Here is a 19,780-nt window from a genome sequence, read left to right on the forward strand (position 1 = left end):
GTCCTCATTCTGTCATTACTTTTCAATTTCTCATTCAGCTCATTCATGCCCTCTAGGTTTTAATAATTCACACGCTGCTATGGTGGAACAATTATCATTCCTGCTTCATCTGAACTACCACGGCAACAGCTTTCTCATGCTAGGCAGAAAAAAAAAAATGCAGCTGACTGTCTGGAATCAGCTTTTCTGGACGAATGCTGTTTAGGAGGGGGTCATTCAACTCGTCCCCAAGCCATATTGTAGATCTTTATTGATTTTTTTTTTTCCATTCAGTCCTTGAGTTTAACAGATTTTAAAAGATGTGTATTATCTCAGGCAACAAGTTTAGTCCTTAACCCATTTGTTCCCAACATGGGGTTCAACTATCTGAGGGGTTACCAGTTGAAGAAAACACTTTTCTGACTTTTTATTTAAATTTATGAAATATTCCATCTAAACTCTGAACGAGCAATGAAAACCTCACTCTGTGGTTGACCTGTTCTCAACTCCACACTGAGGTGTTAACCTGTAAGGGTCACAGGTAGACTTTGATTCATTTCAAGGGGTCACAAGCCAAAATGGTTGGGAACCACCGCCTTAACCATACAGAGTTCGAGATAGATATAACATTACAACTTGTGAACTAGACAGTAGAAATCATCACGTGCATGTTGCTACACAACATTAATGATAAAAATGTATTTTTTTATGTGAATATGAGCCACAACACAATTTGTTGAGAGAAAGTTCAGGGTAAAAACCAGACTTTAATTTCTTAGCCAGTCAGTCTGCTTTCTCCTTTCTTGTATCTTTATGGAAGAACACGTGTGAAATTGTGCGAGTGCAGCTGTGTCAGATGTGGGAGTCGTGTCCTTGCTCGGAAGTGGACACCTGGTCCACTTCCATTTTATCATGGTTGGTAGCAAAACCTTTGATTTTCAGCCTTTGGGTCATTGTCCTCTGATCATCATACTGAGGGAATAGAGAGTTTGGGAGAAACAAAAGTGATTCAAAACTCTGTAGGTACAAGGAAAAACAAAGTTGCTTTAGAGAATACTAAGACGAATTATAATTTGTGCATTTTGGAGCATTGTGAAAAATACTTGGTTTGTTGCATGCATGTGCAACAAGTGACCCCAAAAGACAAAAAAGAGAAGGGGGGAAAAAATTACATTATTTATCATTTTGCATCTCAGGGATATTAAATATGTATTTCACAACAATTTAAATTTTATTTGGATAGTCCGCCTACAGATAGTTTATATAGTTTTTTTCAACATTTCCACTGTTTTGCTTTGTCTGTGACAATAGAATATGTCTGACAATTCATGAACCCTAACCAAGATGTTTTTGTGTCTAAACCTAATCAAACCTTAACCACAGTGGTGAAATCAGCAAACAAGTGCTTAATCTTAACTAATAACTGAAATGTTACAAATACTATACTGCACAATAAAGTGTTAACAAATAAAGGTACAAGTAAGATACAGGGATGGAATGAATCCATGAATATTTCATGAATATTTCACTGTATTTGACTCATTTTATGGTGTTGCTTGTTAGATGGCCAGTTGAGTGTATCACTAATTTACTGGCGTGGCTTCTGGCCTGGAATAGTCACATGGGAATTTATATGCTACACAAATCCTGAAAAAGAAACGTGGTGAAGGCTGTGAACATTCAGGACTTATTTGTAATATGTCTGGGTTTACATACTACAACAGATTTGCAGTGATGACAATAATGTTGTAATGACAAAGCATTATCATTATCATGAATACATTTGTGAATATTTTTTATGACTGTATTCTTGGGGGACATTTTTAAGGCAGAGACATGGTAGATTTACGCTATTAACTCCTTTCCTCTCCATTTATCTGTTCTTTTACACTCAAATGTTTCATTGTCATATTTAAGCAGCCAGGCATACACACACATCTTAGCTTCACTGTGATGCTTCATTTTGACATTTGGTTGAATCAAACTCCCGTTCATTGATTGTAAGTCGTGTTTCCTCTCCAATGATGCTCAGTAAAATCTGCTCAACAGTGAATCATCTTTTAACATGACATTCTGGCAGCCTGCACTTATGTTTTTTTCCCCACTGGTATTGGTGCTTCGCCATAATAACACCCATAACACATCACTTAGCATGATAAAAGACATGAGTTCAGGTCACTATGCAGGTAATGATGATGTTTTATGCAAAAAGGTCACTTGTGGTGACTGTTCACATTCTGTTCTTTTCTACAACATGAAAATCTGAGCAATCAAAGTTCAACACCACTACGCTGTCAGTCATTACAGACAGCAGACAGAGCTGTGACTTCTGAGCTTTACGCTTTCAAAACAGGGGCTCAGCACTCAAATCATAATGTTTTGTGTTGCATTTTGATATGTCTTCTACAAATGCTTCAGTTTGATCTCTGCACTAATGAGCTAGCGTCTCTGGGGAATATGTCAGTTAAAGGATAACGTGATCTTTGTTTATCACCACTTGAAGAGCATACATTATTTAATACATATTAATTTCCTTACATTTATGGAGGAATAAATTACCTACAGTATAGTTCACATAACCTTTGACAGTCTTACAAACTGTATATGTATAAACTGATACATGCCCTGCTCTTGTAAAACAATTAAAAAAAGGATAAGATGCTACGCACAACAGTTTTTAACATCTTCGTAAGGTGCAATTGATTGACTATAATGGGTATAGTAAATGTGGCTTGTACCTTGATATTTGACGACAACTTGCAGTGGATAGATTGCATGTGAATCTTATTGTCTTTCAGTGACCTTCATAGTGCAAATGAGGAGCTTCATCACAGTCAGTCTGAAAGGACCGACTGCATTGTTGATGTACAATGCGACTTGCAGTGCGAGTTGCACAAGGCAAGATTTACATGTAAAAATGGGGTTGTCTCATATACATAATTATCACCTAGGTTAGTTTTAAACAAATGAAGAACAAAATGAGTAATGTGAACTTCAGTGTATTTATTGCTGTATAAAATGACTGTGTCCTACACCATAGCTCCGGTCTTCAGGGTGTTCTTATGCCACCTGTAAGAAGAAGGCACACTTGGAGGTGGCACAATACTTGACATGCAACACTTACAGTGTGCTTTATTTAAATATAGCTAGTTTACATAAAAATAAAGGTAACTTATACTGCTCCAAAGGAAGGCACACTCAAGAAGGCAGAGAAACAAATCAGAAGACATTAGCTGATGATGTGACAAAGGCTGGTGGGTTTAGCTGAAATGGTAACACATTGTAAACTGGGTGTCCCATTTTTGAGACTTCATACTTAATAATAAACGACACTGAAACCACAAAAATGACTTTGTAATTACAGAAATTGCAACCTACAGTAAAGTGTTAGAACATACCTCTTGACAGCTTCTCGATACAGTGTGACAAGACAGTGTGACATTATTGATCTCTGTGGTCGGTGCAGCAGCAGATTCAGCTGCTTAACAGGACAATCAAATAACTGGACATAGATTAGCATACTGAGATGTTAAGATAAGGAGCAGCTACTGGGTAGGTTTGCTGTCAACTGCTGGCCAACCTGCTGCAATTGCAGATGGATTGTTTTCAAAGACCAACCCACACACTCTCTCTCTCTTCTCTTTAGCTCCCGCCGCCCTGGCCTCAGCTTGATTTGGCTCTTGGGGATTTGAGTGTTTGGATTTTTATTTTTTCATTTAGGCAATCCTAATTATTTGTTATAGGATTGTGCTGCTGTTTTTTTTTTTATTCCTCTCTTAAAGGAGTTGTAGTGGTGCAGTGTGGGGATTTGATTTGAAGTGATTTGCTACTTGATGTTTAAATGTTGAGGCTGGAAACCTTTTCAGCAATATACAGCAAATTGCATGTGGAGAAAATTAGCCAATGCTATTGGATCAAAATCTCTAGGCTAGAACAGCACAATACAAAATGGGTGACAAAAGTAAGGTGTTGGGCCACCATAAGCCACCAGAACACCTCCAAGTCTTGAATCTCCACTGAGGGAGATGTGGTGTTTTGATGATGGTAGTGGAGAGCGCTGTCTAACACATCTCTCCACTGGTGTTCAGTTGAGTGGTGCTGCAACTAACGATCATTTTCATTTGTGGATTAATCTGCCAATTATATTGTTAATAAATTACTGGTCTATAATTTGTTACAAAATAGTGAAAAATTAAATGTGGAAAAATGGTTGTTATGCCTGCAGGTAAGGTAGCCTATAGTTAATTAAATATGGAAGAAGAAGATGAAAACCTGCAAATATCCACATTTGAGAAAGGAGTACTGTGATTGTTTGTCTTATTAATATAAAAAGACCTAAATAATTAACTGATTATCATAACTGTTGCCATTTTCTTTCCTTCAGCTAATCAGTTAATTGACTAGTAATCTAATCTGGTGACTAGTGAAGGCCGTAGCATATTTTTTCATGAAACTCATCCTTATGTTTCTCCTCTGGTTTCTTCAGGTTTTTCCTTTCATTCTTCTATTCTGCATATGTAAGAAGTGGGATCTCAGAAAACTTTGCAAAATTTGGACAAAGAAGGTCAGTGAGTTCCCTTACGCAAAGCACTTATCTGCTAGTTATTCCAGTAAAGTGACCCAGTAGGGGACTGTGAAGTGTCAGCTGTATGAATGTGCATTGCTGTATAGAAGTAAAGCAGGGCAGTGCTGAGAAAGATCATGCGTACTCAGCAGAACCCTGCATTATTACAGCGTCTGTGTCATACACGGCCCGCTATAGGACATGATGACACAGTGATGATGTAGTACAGCCAAGTAATGGTGCTAGATGTGCCTGTGTGGCAGTCAGCGACCACCGGGAAGGCTGTGGCTCAGCGGTGCAGGTTAATGATTTCCCCTCAGTGAACTGGATGTGGAATAATCCTGTAAGAGAGAAGAATAGCGGAGCACAACCCCCTCTGGACCCTTCCTCCTCCTCTTCCCTCCATCCACCCTTCTCTCTCTCTCTACCCTCCTGGTCTCCATCTCTCCCTCCATCCTCATTGTGGCTGTAGCATCTGCTGGTGCGCGCCGGTGTCAGAGCGGGGGTGGGGACTCTTCTGACACCACAGTGTGTGTCTGTGTGTGTGTCTGTGTATGTGTGTATTATGAAAGACAAATACAGAGTGTGGGTGTTTGCATGAGCATGCGCCTGCAAGCCTCACTGTACGGTAATGGTTATAAATGTAGTTGTGGTGATAATGCATGCGCTGTGCCTGCTCATTAAACCAGACTGTGTGTAAAATGTGGGCACGGGGGGGGGGAGAAAGAGAGGCAGTTTGCCTTGCCCGCCTGTCTGCCACACCCGGCCCTCTTGCATCCTCCTCTTGCCTTGCCATCCCTTTCTCTCTCTCTCTCTCTCTCTCTCTCTCTCTCTCTCTCTCTCTCTCTCTCTCTCTCACACACACACACACACACACACACACACACACACTCCTCCTCCTCCTCTGCTCTTCTAGTCTATCTGCTGGTGTTTCCATGAGAACAGAGAGCGCTGGGTATGGGGGGGGGGTTGGCGGTGCGGGTGACGTGTCCTAAGAGCACAGTGTGTGTGTGTACGCATGCATGCGCCTCATGCGATCATCACTGCTCTCTTTCACACGTCTCTCCTGGCAAGAGCTGCTCCCTCCTGGCTGTGCCAGAAAACATGCTTTTGGCATCGCTGGGGCAGTTTGGACGCAAATCTCACAGGCTCATAACACTAATCAGAGACCCAGAGAGTGTATAACACACAGTCTGAGAGCCTGAGCAATCAGAGGAGGCGACTTCCATTGGGGAGCTTCTTTTAAAGACACCTCCTTATGTGTGTGGAAGGGGAGGGGATGAAACGGGGGGGGGGGTGTAGAGGTAGTGTTGAGAGAAACAAAAATAAAGCACAATAAAAAAAGGAATCTGTCAGAGCCAAAAAATTGGAGGTATCCAGTCAGTCATTAAGCGAGAGCCTTTTTAGGGTGGGGCCGCAGCTTTTGCTGGAGCCAGGCTGAAAGAGGAGAGGAGGAGGAGGAAGAGGAGGGGTGAGAAGATGTTGAAGAGAGGAGTGCTGATCTAAAAGAGGTGGGGGGGTTCATCACTATGAGCAAGAAGAGGAGGAGGAGGAGGAGGAGGAGGAGGAGAAGGAGGAGGAGGAGGAGGAGGGGGATAGTGTGAAGGGAAGAGGGGAGGAGAGAGGGATGGAGGGAGTGAGGGGAAGGGAGGGGTTTAAAGGGTGGGCTTGTAGTCATTGTCAGGCTGCGAGTAAGAGAGAGAGAGAGAGAGAGAGAGAGGTGCGTCCAGGCAGACCGACTGAAGAGCGTGTGTGTGCAAACTGGGATGAGTAAATGCACTGGGCGGCTTAGCTGTTGATACAGCCAGAGAGAAAGAGAGGAGAGAGAGAGTGTGTGTGTGCACGAAAGCGAGCGAGCGAGCGAGCGAGCGAGAGAGAGAGAAAGAGAGAGTGAGCGAGAGAGAGAAAGGGTGAGATAGAAGAAGTGTAAGGGAGGAAAAAAGGGAAGTAAGAAGCAGAGAAGAAAAAGGGAGGATACAACAACTACAACTATGCTGTGCTGCATAAGAAGAACCAAACCGGTAAACTGCTCTGATTTACTTTATCAACATTTCATGTGACAAAATGATGCATCTCACCTCTGAACTTTGTGGCTGTTAGGTTATAGCCAGATCAGGTTGCTTAAGGGGGGATTAGAGGAAATATTGGTGTAATTTCCTTTGACTCGGGGCCTGGCATGTCTTTATAGAAGTCTATCCACAGAGCCCAGACACGCCTAGTTAATGTGATTATCCCGCATGAATGGATGTTGCCACAATGCCTCTCAGACCTCACACTGTACTTGCAGAGAGGCACAAGACTGTAACTCGATCTTGGGCAGCTTGGGCATTCCCTCATATTGATCAGGCACTTGAAAAAAGTGAAAGATTATTGAAAGGCACTTGATAGATTCTGTATTGTCTCTGCTATCAAAGCTGAAACTCCCTCATTTATTCAGGAGCTCTTCAGCGTAATCCACCATTGTTAATGATGATTCATATTAACAGGAGCAACCTATATGCTCTTAATTGATGCCTTTAACGTAGGTCTTAGTCTCTTTTGTACTTATGTTATCTTGGGTAAAAATGGGTGACACAGGAAAGTAAATTTCCACAGAGAGGGAAAAAAAGGGCGGGGTACAGATTGAGTGAGCAGCACCATCATGTCAGTGGCCTCGGGGGGATACAATGGGAATAAATGAGTCTAAATGGATTATCATAGCCCTCCAGCTTTATAAGTGGATGCTGTCAATGGAGGGTGCTATGAAGTGTGCACTTATTTAAAGGGTGTGAAAGGGTGGTGTTGGGTAGTTTATAATAATCCATGGCTATTCTCAGTGGCAAAGAATCATAAAAAAAAAGGAAAAGAAAAGAAGGTGTTGCATGGAAGCGGGTGGGTCTGGACAGTAGAGAGGGTGGCACTCTCCAGTGCTTCACTCTGCTGTATTTCAGCAGCTATCATGGTGGTTCTGTGTGTGATCAGGGCCGTGTTCCTGCTGCTATCTCAAACTGAGCATGATTTTATCGGACTCATATCACACTGGATTGTGATGGCACTTGATTGCTTCTTAAATGTTAGTCTGGATGAGTCATATTAGCACTTGCAGGGAGAAGAGAGAGAAAGGAAGCAAAGCTTGCCAGTTGAAAGACATGTAGGAAGAGCAGGATGCAGGCAGGCAGGGAGAGAACGAGCGGCAGGGTGGAGTATAGCTGGTGCACATGGAGGTAGATGGGGAAGGTGATGCAAGAGGAGCGAATGGAACCCAGTAGGCAGAGAAATAGAGGTAAAAAACGATTGAGGCAGGGAGGGAGGTTGCAAGGTATGGGGGAAGGTAGGGAGAGGCAAGCGTGCAGCAAAGCAGAAAGACAGAGAGGGAATGAAGCTGGAGGGTGGCTGCAGGAATTGTGGCGGTGACAGAGTGAGGGATGATGGTTGGAGGAGGTGAGCAGGCGCAAAGGTGAGAAAGATCAAAGAAAAGGAAGCCGGCGCGCTGCACACTGCAGCCATGTGGGTGAGGCACCGGCTTTTCCCACAGAACGCTCGAGCGTGCGCGTTTCACCACAGGGAAAAATATCCACCAGGCCTACAAGCACTTACCCTCATGCTCCTGCTTTTGAGGAGCAGAGGCATAAATTAATCCAGACAGACTCTGTGGTCTTCATGGATGGATGAGCAAAGAGCATGGTTTTCTGCCTGAAACATGGCAGTGTTGCTGTGGGTCTTGCCCGTTGTGGAGTGTTAAGTGCTGTTGCAACATCTCCACTATGGGAGTGGCTACTAGCACTTCATTTAAGCCTCCTCAGTAGCCACAGCCCCCGAGCTTTCTTTATCTTTAGTTTCATGCAGTTTCAGAACAAAATTTGTCAGAACAGAAGATCCTTGTCCTCGCCTCAGGATTTGGGGTAAGATCAAGGATCAAGTTCAGGTCCATCTAAAGTGCAGCTCTTTATTAAACTCAGGTCTTCCTCCACCACCAGGCCTACTCAAAGCTGCCATTTCTCCCATAAACCAGGACTTCAGATCCCACCCATATGTGCTCTTCTCCATCTCCGCCCCAGTTCCATTCCTAGTTCTCCTCCTAGCACCAGAACCATACCTGCCTGTCCCGTCTAGCTCTGCCTCCACTTTCAGGTTGAGCCTAAATCTAGACCAGACTTAAAAACCCTGTCTGCAACCTTAAAGGCGATTATCTCATCTGATACTGTGGCTCCCCATGCATTTAAAGCCTCTTTCACTAGAGCCTGGCTTCAGCCATAGCACCAGCCACAGCCCATATTTCCAGTTCCTGCCTTTACCATGTCCAAACCTACAGCCCCTTTTCCTCCAACTCCTCTCCACTTGCTCCTCTCCTCAGCCCCACTGCCCCTCTCCCCAACCTCATCCTCTGCCCCTGTGATATCAGTGGCGATTGCGGAGCCTTTGTTCAGGCAGAGAGTCTGTGTAATTGAATTACAGGCAGCTCCAGAGGATGTAATGACGCTGGCATATGGCCGCTTATTAGAGACTGCGGAGCATCTTTTCCCGGGTCGTGGTAAAAGAAACAGTGCATCCTTTAACATCGCTCATCAATTCACCGTCAAAGGACAGAGAGCGAGAGAGGGAGGGATTGGAGAGAGAGATGGCGAGCGGGGGCTGTGGCAGTCACCACCTGAGCCCCCCTCTCCTCATCTGCAGGAGATAGCTGGCTAAAAGGGTGTGGTGCTCCGCTGTGTGTGTGTGTGTGTGTGTGTGTGTGTGTGTGTGTTTGTGTGTGTGTGTGTGTGTGTGCGAGAGAGAGAGAATGAGTGGGTAGCAGTTTGCTCAGTGAGGAAGAGAGTGTAAGACGACAGAAAGAGAAAGAAGGAGAGGGAGATATTGAGCAGTTGCAGACACCAGCCGGTCTTTGGTCTTTGGTGTCTGGATGGTTCCTGCAGAAAAACAGACAGCCATGCAAATCATGCTGGGCTTTTCAGGAGAGAGGTGTCATTGCAGGAAGTATGTGTGCCACCACCAGGGTGGCTTATATTATCTCTCCTGTGCTAATATGACAAAATGTTTGGGGACATTCTCCATTTGATTTAAATTGGCCAATGCACTATATATTTTATTACTTGTAATAATCTGGTTTAATTTACACAAATCTTCAATAATTACACGTTAAAGGGACTTACGTCAAATAAATTCAGTAGCTGCACTTGTTGGGTGTGTGATAAAAGGGCCTCAGCGAAGCAATGTTCTGTAACTCCTCCATTACAAATGCAAATATTACCTTTAATATTTCTCTCCCCTCTTGCTAGCGGCATTCGATCCAAGGCTGGGCGGAGCGGCGTGGTGAAAATGGAGTCTCCTGCTTGAATGGATCAGAATTAAAAAAATAACAAAAAAAAAAAAAAAAATTTGATTATATGCATGCCTGGTGTGAGCTGTGGTTGTGTGGTAATTCTACCGACATAAGCACCACCGCTCCACCGTGTCTTCCCCCGTTTCTCCTCCCCTCCCACCCCCCTCCTCCTGAAACAAGTCCCTAATGGTACTGGCAATGAGGCAGTGGGAAGGTGGCGGATTGTTACTGTGTGTCACCATTGGGGGATGGTGTGTGTATGTGTGTGTGTGAGTGAGTGAGTGTGTGCGTGGTTATGGATCTGTCGGTAAAGCCATTGACTCTCGGGTGTGGTTCTCACGACAGCCGGTGCCCACCCAAGGACAGAGACAGAAAAAGAGAGAGAGCACAGACTGCAGCTGACAGGCAAAGCAGTAATAGACACATCTAGCAGTTAGATAATGTACTGAACACATTTTAGCACGGCCATTTATTACCTTTACAGACAGAAAAGACAGAGGCGTTTGTCCCCTAGTGAATGGAACTCTTGTATTCAGATAGATTAACCTGTGAGCTATAGTACATTTAGATTCTGAACATGAAGATGGCAGTAATCATTTGTCACCTACACTTACTAAAGTGTCCTACAGCAAGCTTTCAATGTTGCTACATTATACTGTTACTATTATAATTGCTGGAGGATTGCATAATCTGTTTTACAATCATGCAAGAAAAGCACTTTTATATTGCAAACATCCACTTTTTGCTGGATGATAAAATAATGTAGTGTATCCATGGCAACCAGAGAAAGCTCTGCAGGCTAATTGTAATTAGTCATTCCATTAACCTGATAATGCAAATATGTTGACTCGAATGAACGAAGGAAGGGTTGAAACGGTCGTGGAGTCTCAGTGTGAAGACTTAAAGGGAGTATACCTTGTACCTTTGGGAGGTGCTGGTGTATTTTATGAATGGAAATGTGTGCTGCACAGACGCCGGGTGGAATAGCGCCTGCAGGAGGGTACGTGACCAGGGTTCAGTTAACAGTCAGAGTCTTCAAGAAGCGATTCTTAAAGGATTTGCACTGATGTTTCTGTTTCGATAACATGGGGTTTTATAGTAGACACTATCTCAGTCATTAACCACTGGTGCATTGTATATTACAGTATAATAAGTTTGATATGAGTCCAAGTTGCTCAGTGCTGAATCTCATGGTCTATGGAAACAGAGTAGAGCAGTCATAAAATGACAGCGCAGCATTTCTGAGGGTGATGCACAGACAAATATCAATAATTCAAATGATGATGCTACAATTGTGGTCGAACCATGATGGTGATCTTTCCTCCCCGTCTTCTTACGCTGATATGAGATCACTTGGCACTCTGCTGGTATTTTATTACATTTGCGCTCAAACACACCCAGATCACTAAAGTAAATGACATTCTCTCCGTTCCAATAATGATGTCATACCCCCATATTCCCAAACACCCTCATCCATCGCTTTCTCTCTCTGTCTGACTCACTGTATGCAGCCAGTAAGTAATTCTATTTAGAGTTAAGTGCTTGGGTCATTTTTTTGGCAATTGTAAGCACCTATGAGATCAGATATAATAAAAGTCCAATAAGTCACCAGAGACTTGCATATGATTAAGAGCAGAGGGCGTGCCGGTGGTGCTTTATCTGTCTCAACTGTTGCTATCTGTTCTAAAAGACACTGGACACTTGCTAAAGTTAATTTTCACACTTAATAGCTGATTGTTAAGTAAAAAGCTCTAGCTTAGCTTGTAAACATAAATCACTATATCTGTGAAGCAGCGTAAAGCCTTTAAAAAATCTACTATCCCTCCACAGCCAACAGCATTGTGCTGTTTTTTTTTAATATTGCACTGCACAAAATTGCTTCTGGAAGAGGGTGTATATTAAGAACTGCAGGAAGGCCCTGGGCAGGATTTACACCCTGAACCCTGGGGATGGCATGTGAATGAAGGTGGAGGAGGTGAATATACCAACACAGCTGCACCTTGGCCTCTCTGCTCCAATATTGGACTGACACACTGACCCTGAAAAAGACATGTTGGTTTTAGGGCCTCTGGCTCTTAAATCATGTCACGCAGATGTGATTCCTAACCCAGGCAGCTGTCCAAGTCAAACCTTATTTCCAATATAATGACACTATTAGAGACAGAAGGCATCAGGAAAGGGACTGATGGATGTAGCTACCGAGTTGCATCTTGAAAACCATTTCCACGGAAATTCACTGACCTTAAACAAGACGCAATGGCACGACACAGACTGCCAGAATTGATACACACACATATAACCCCTTCGGCCCCCCTACCCATACTGCACCCCCCACCACTGCTCACACACAACCCCTCCTTAGCCATGCTGATTGCTCCGCCTGATTTACGAGTTCCTATTGGCCTGCTCCCCTGAGGGGTCAGGTGCACTGCCAATCAGGGTGACATATAGTCTTTCATACCACCAACCAGCAGACAGCGCCGTGATGAGTTAGCACTCTGGTTGTCAAGGTAACCTTTGATGGTTGCGAGGGGTATGGCAGTGAATGCTGAGGAGATTCTAGCAGGCAGCTCGTTCCCTAGCAGCCAGAGATGGATCCGTAGAAAGCTACTGTACCTAGAGAATAGAGATTGGCTCATTATTTTGGAGAAAGAGCCTCACTTTTAAACGCTTACATTTTTCTGGTTACAATTTTGAAGATATCATTAGCAGTGAATGCAGGGGACATTAATGAATGCCATGGAAAGGTTCTACGCTTAAGTGTAATTATTCACTAAATCTATTTCAGTACCATTATCAAGAGGACAGTATCAACCTCATGCCCGGATTGAATAACCACAATAAATGCCTAGAGTGATTTGTCCTGCCCCAAATCCCAGTGTAACCAATTCATTATGCGGAGACAATCGACCCTCACACACGTCTGTTATTCTCAGGATTCACAATGGCACTAAATCTCCTCTTTCCAGCACATTAAATGATAAAATGCTGTGTATTCACTATATTGTCACATCAATAGCTGGCTCCTGACAAAGCCTTGATACTTGGAAGGACAAAACCCCTCAAAACCATTCAGATTCTGCAGTTTTCACATCTTTATCATTTGGCTAACTGTAATGCTGCACTGCCTGCATGCTTCTTTGACAATTTGTGTTTGCTCCATGTTGCTTATTCACATTCATTTAAGGTGCACAATTAAAGCTTTTGATTGGTTGAATCTTGGCAGGAGAATATTTTACATTGATTTGTTTGCCTATTCATTTTGAATGTACTGATTCATTTTGTTTGCCACTTTCAGTGCTCATCATTCATTCCTTTATTTGATTTGATTTCTTTTCATTAGATTTATATGACTCATAGCACAACCCACTATTTGATGGACAGCTACTGTATGGATCCAGTTACCGAAGGTAATATCAATATTACATTGTGTACTGTCCTATTCCTAACCCTGTTCCTCATCCAGTCCTATACTTTCACTCAACTCCAAAACAGTCCTGAACCTAACCCAACTTTTCCTAGTCTGTAATTCTCCAGTAATGGTTATAAATACATCAGTTAACTACTAAACCCCCTGTCATAGCATATACGTTAGTCCTTTTCTGACTTCTGACCTTTCAACTCATGACATATTGTACCTACCTTTAGTAGGATTCTAATCCCAAATAAAAGTATGCCAGCATGATATTTTGGGATAACCATCCTCAAGCTACACACCCCAACAGTAGAGGGATTCTTTGCAAGTTTTAGCATAACAACAATACATTCCCTTACTGGTTTGCAGTGGACCTGCACGATGGCCTATAGTAGATGTTAACCTGTTGTATTTTCTCTTGGCTACCAGGTGGAGAAGAATGAGGAGGCGGACCAGAAGATTGAACAGGATGGCACCACCAACAAACCCGAGGACAAGGCCCACAAGGCTGCAACCAAAATACAGGCCAGCTTCCGTGGACACATAACTCGGAAAAAGATGAAAGATGGAGAGGAAGAAAAGGAGGGAGACAGTCCTGCTGCTGCAGAGGAGGCGACAGAGGGAGGAGAGGAGGCAAAGAAAGCGGAGGGAGAGGAAGCACCTGCAAAGGAGGAAGAAGCTGCAGGAGAGGAGGCCAAGAAGGAGGAGGAGACAAGCCAAGCCAAAAGCCCAGTGGCAGACAAGCCAGCTAACTCTCCTGCAGCTGCTGCTGCCTCTCCTGCAGGCGCGGCGACGTCTCCGGTAGCGGCAGCACCAGCTGCTGCTTCTCCTACTGCTGCCACAGTGCCCTCTGAGCCCCAGAAAGAGGAGCCAAAGGGAGAGGAGAAAGCTGAGGAGAAGCCCAAAGAGGTGGAGGCCCCAGCGGCGGCAGCCAAGAGTCCCACCACAGCCACAGCTGAGGAGAAAAAGGAGGAGGAGGAGAGTGAAGAGAAAAAGGAGGCCAGACAAGCCGATGTGCCTGCTGCTGTCAGCCCGACAGCTGAGAAGGAGGAGCCTAACCAAACAAAAGATAAAGGTATGCAGATTATAAGCTTCATTAATTACAGTGAGATTGATTTAAAACCCCACTACATGCCAAATGAAATAAGATTACTAATATAGAACCTGCAAGAAGGTTCTCAAGACTCTGAATCTAACATTTAGGTGTGTACATGTTTGCAAGTTAAAAATAATTTCAGACTGATCAGAAGCAATTACTTACTGTAAAATACTAATACAGAAGAATAGGTAAGCTTTCCCATAGTCTGCTTGGCAGACACCACAGGAAATAACTGCTGGTTGAGTCTTTGGGATTTAAAGATCTTTGGCAGTGCTCCACCGTTCACTGGTTAACACAGAGACACAGCTCAATATTAGATTAGACAGTCTTGTAGCTCAGCATCTGCAAGATGGAAACTCCTTACTAATGAGTGGGAGACTGGAATAGAAATGATTAGTGCTGGTGAAGAATGTTGATGTATAATGGGCTAGTGTCGCAGTCATGTTGACAGTCATAAAGGTTCATGAACATCCCAGATGGGTCATATGCTACAGTAATTTATTCATATTAAAACACAAATAGTGGTGAAAATGGATGACCCCATTAATTCCTTTTTACACATCACAGCAGGTCAAAATATTTGATAATAAGCTCGCCCTCTGGACCTCCAACATCAACCAGTAGATTTCAAAGCAAACCACCATTTGATGTCCAATTATAGTGTATACCTGAGAGAAACTAAAAGGCCATGAAATTACATTAGAACATTTATACAGCAACTCACAACTCTGACAACAAAAACTTGACATGATCTCATATTTCTGGTCCAAGGACTCTCAGTCTGGGTCAGACAGGTAGTTAATGGAGCATGCTCAGTCTCGAGTAAGTGGGTGTGTGAGGTGGGAAATACACACACACATACCAACTGGAGAACTACAAGGAAACTAGGTCACCTAGGCAGCGCTGTCTCCCTGTTGTCATAGTTACCACCTCGATGGGATAGCTGGCCTGCATGGAGCAGAGCAGGGATAACAGGTGCTCTGATTTCAATGAATGATTAATGATCCCTACTGGTCACGATCTGCACCGGGGAAGTCTGTCACAAACAAACACTACTTGACAAAAACTGCTAATTAAAAATGCACTGCTGGCCACAATCTGCTTTACCAACTTGAACTGACTCAGAGAGAAAATTAATATTTATAACAAAGTCACTTGGTTGAGGTTTGTCAGCGCACAGACCGGAGTCACATGCACAAGGACGCCAGGTACTCTGATCTGTCTGAATAATTTATGAGGCAGCCTGAGTATGATCCAGATTCTCCACCAAGCATAATCCATGTCAGCGGCATCCCTTAGTTACATCTGACCAAGCTGTTAACTGTCATAGAATAGTGACATAGCACTCCATAATCACATATAAGCACACACAGTTTTCTCTGATAGAACTTATATGCAGCTAGAAAGTTACATTAGAGCCATGATAATGCCCAGATTTTGCCTGAGGTGTAAAGTGCTAAAATAGTGTAATGAACTGTAGACATTTTTTCTTTTATCTTAAGAACCTCTCTTTAAGGACCTCTGTTTTGTCATCTATAAACTGATATCAGAGACGCAGTTCTCAAGAGAGTAAAGATCATCAGGATCAACAACCATATAGAGCTCGGTGTCATCTGCATAACAGTAATAATGGATAATAATTATGATTATGGATGAAGACCCCTAATGGTAACAAAGACTCAAAAGTGAAGCCAGAACTAAACCTTGCGGAACTCCTGTCTACGCTCCATGGTCTTCATCATGAGAATGATAATTGAGACATCCTTATGTTAAAAATAAAATTACTAATGTAAATAGAAGCTGGAAAAAGCATATTGTGTGCACCCAAAATACTGATGGTGGTGATGATTGATGTCTTAGTGCCAGTCTTCCCTCAGCTTCAGCTCTACTTTATGTCTGAGTTTTAAGTTCCACAGAAAATTGTGTGTCATGCTCTCATTACCATTGTTTACTGAAAACTGAAATCCGTGGGCTGAACTGGCAAACCACAATCACCAGAGGTTGGGCGTTTGTTTTCCCATCTTCAATTCTGATTATTTACAAATCATCACAGTCAGCTATATCATTGGTGTAGGTAAGTGAGGTGGCACTGATCAGAATACCAGAAATGACGGCTTGGGTTCTGTGAATTGGGTGAAATTGCATTTGAATCACAAAGCTCAGTGTTTGCAAGAAAGGCACTCTCAAGTCTGTCATACTCTAACAAGCTAATTACCTGTTACCTCTGGAAGTTACCATGCTGTCTTGAGTCACACACGGACATGATTGCCCCACTTCTCTCTCTTTGTCTCTCTCTCTCTCTCTCTTTGCCTAGCCCTCACATACACAGACCCACCCACACCCACACACTTGCACTACATCACCCTAATCTCCAATGCAATGATGTCATTCTTTGATGTCTCCTCTTTCTATTAAAAGAGTATGAGATCATCATGGTATGACATCACCGCTTTCAGGGCACTTGAATAATAGGTTTGGTCAGGAACAATAAAATGAAGGTCCTAAAATCATTGTAGCTGATAGACATTTTTACATTTGATTTTATAGACAATAGATTGATAGATATAAAAATAAAAGCAGCAAAATAGCATACAGCACAGGATTTACAAAAAGCAGAATCGAATAAACCATAGAAAAATATAAAGCATCAGATCAATGTTACTCGACAAACTTGATTAGTAATGGCTTAGTAATGTATCATGGATCGTTATTCAGCAGTATTTACCTCTTAGTAAGCCACCACTGGATGTTATTACAGTGCAGTACACTGAGGGCATCAGGCAGTATCAGATGTGACAGATGCTGCTGTAAGCTTTGTGATGTCAGTTCAAATGCTTCATGGGTCCATTAGGAACACTCTCTTCCTTTATTATTTACACAACCGATGTGGGATTCAAGACATAAGGTGGCACCTTTTAACTGACATGCTCTCACTTTTAGTAGAGTGGACATCTTGTCAACAACATGCAATTACACCGTAATTTTTTTTTCTGGAATATCTGAATTTTTATAGTTACCTTATGGAGAACCTTCTGAGATGATATGTTTAAAACATCAAAAGTAGCAGCTGACATGTGAAATCTTTGATGCTCAGTATCTCAGAAGACCCAGATAGAGCTTTATTATTTCGACCCCACAATGTAAAACCGCCTCTCCACAGGCTAATTTTCTCTTACTCTCTCCAACCCACCTTTTATCTGTCTTGCCACCCTTACATCTAATTTTCCTCCTCTCGCTTTCCCTCTTTACCCTTCATCCTCCTTACCTCCCTCCCTCCACCCAGATGCTGCAGAGGAGTCTAAAGCAGAGGAGGCCACCCCAGCAGATGCAGCGGTGGAGGCCACCGAGTCCAAGGATGACTAAAGCAAAGTCTAACCTAAAGAAAGCAGAATTAAGAGTATGAAGAATAACACAAAAACAAAAATCTCTTTGCCTTCCCAATGTGAAGGCAGTCCGTTTCTATTTGTTTGTCATTTTTTGTGTGGCAATGATTTTCTCATGTTGGGGGAGTTTCCAGCGTGAAGTTTTTTGGCTCAAGCTAATACTATGAGGAAGTGATGATGATAATGACGATGATGATGATGATGATGATGTTCAGTATGAAAAATGATTGTTACCTTGATGATGATGATGATGATGATGATGATGATGATGAGGAGAAGGAGTATTTGATTTGGTACATCTTCACTATCTATTGTAAGCGAATCAGTGGTGGTGTGACCGCTCCCAACTGGATATTTCCACATTTAAAAGGCATTGTGAATGCAGCATACTTTATTTGCATTGCAATGCACTTTCTTTAAACACATTTTACAAATAAAATCCGTACTTCTGCAAACGCACGCACAAACACAAGCCGGTTTTAAAAATGCAACTCTCGTTTTCAACACGGTACAAGCGTATTGAGAACACAGCAAAAATAGGTAACGTACTGACACATCGGATAGAGAATAGAATGTATAATTAAATGTGTGATATTTCCAGTTGGGCAGCTTTATCCTGAACCCAAAAACCACATATAGGACAAGACTATTACTCTCTCTCTCTCTCTATTCTGCTTGAGTCATTCAAGCTTGGTTTACACCCCTTTTACAAACTCTCTGTTTACTCACATATACAGTAATGGACCTGTTGCTATTTCAATGACATGATCATATAATAAAACTATAGAACTCAGCTATAGTATTGATGTAACTGGCTCTTACATGACGATTTGTGTTCTGACAACCAAACGTGAGAACAGTAGCATGAACCATCGAACCAGATGCATGATGGGAACTCTCCCTCTGAGAGGAACTTTTTCGCAGTCACAAAAACTTAAGAGGTGTGGCGGCTTCTTTTTGATGTCTTTGGTGTTGTTATGACAGTTTATATGAATTGGAAAAATACTCTTGCACTGATGTTACAAAAAAAAAGTGAAAAAGAAAAATCAAACAAATGAGCAAACAAAAAATACTTTTCCCATGTTCCAGTGAGTGCAATGTCCAGTTTCAACCTTATCAAGGAGTTCAAACTTGTGAGAAAAAAAATATGAAAAAACTAAAAATGGTTTCAATGTCTGTTTTCAAAATAAAGCAAATGTGCCAATTACCATCATAAACTGTGGAGTTTGTTTAAAGCCATGTTAAAATGATCCAGAGGGTAGAATATGCAGTGTTTGGGTGTAAGACTGTATTCAAAGGGATAGTCTGACATTTGGGTAAATGTGTTTATTTTTCTTTCCTGCTGAGAGTTAGATGAGACGATCGATACCACTTTAATGTCTGTCTGTTCGATATAAATCAGACATAAACAGGGGGAAACAGCTAGCCTGGTTTTTGTGCGAAGGTAGAAAAAACCCAAGCCTATACCAGCAGGTCTCAAGCACACTATAATATATATTGTCTGTTTGTTCAATCTGTACAAAAACAGATCTGTAAAGACCATAATTTGTAGTTTTATGAGTGGCTTTGAGGTTGCTCATGTCTAAGGGAAGTCCAGCCAATAAATAGTCCAACCTATAAGTGTCACAGGGACATAATATGTGAATTAGTGAGCTTTAGGTAGAGGTGTTGATCCAGTTGAACCAGTAAAACAAGAAACCAGGCTAACTGTTTTCAATTCTTTGTGCCATTGGGAACTGGCTGTATAGCTTTATTCTTTTTTTCACTTCGATGCACTAGTTACACAGGGACACTAGCAAATATTTGCAAAACCACTGTTTTATAAATGTTCCATTAGCAGATGCAACACTTGACATGCATGAGATGCAAAATACACATTGATGTTTTAGTTATAAGTCTTATCCTGGTTTTGATCTTATTTGGGAAACATGAGGACCCTGTTATCCCTGGATCAGAATCCAAGTTTCTGACCATCTGCATACAGCAGCAGTGTTGATTCCATAACATCTCAGTCGCTCATTTATGTACCAACAGAGAATGA

General features: G+C 42.4%; 1 protein-coding gene and 1 long non-coding RNA gene across 2 annotated transcripts; one reads left to right on the forward strand and one right to left on the reverse strand.

Moving 5' to 3' along the window:
- The first annotated feature begins 6,236 nt into the window (after positions 1-6,236).
- Positions 6,237-18,956, forward strand: gap43 (growth associated protein 43). The gene is made up of 3 exons (XM_051396819.1): positions 6,237-6,564; positions 13,687-14,332; positions 17,640-18,956. Exons 1-3 carry the CDS (start codon positions 6,535-6,537, stop codon positions 17,717-17,719), a joined length of 756 nt encoding a protein of 251 aa, XP_051252779.1. The 5' UTR covers positions 6,237-6,534; the 3' UTR covers positions 17,720-18,956.
- On the reverse strand, positions 9,236-9,985 carry LOC127361822 (uncharacterized). Its single transcript, XR_007884360.1, has 2 exons — positions 9,771-9,985; positions 9,236-9,429 (listed from the first exon to the last, which is right to left on the reverse strand). It is a non-coding gene; the product is annotated as an uncharacterized LOC127361822 (long non-coding RNA).
- Positions 18,957-19,780: the final 824 nt, after the last annotated feature.

The sequence above is a fragment of the Dicentrarchus labrax genome, unplaced genomic scaffold (genome assembly GCF_905237075.1).
Source record: "Dicentrarchus labrax unplaced genomic scaffold, dlabrax2021, whole genome shotgun sequence".
In the NCBI taxonomy this organism is placed as follows: domain Eukaryota; kingdom Metazoa; phylum Chordata; class Actinopteri; family Moronidae; genus Dicentrarchus; species Dicentrarchus labrax.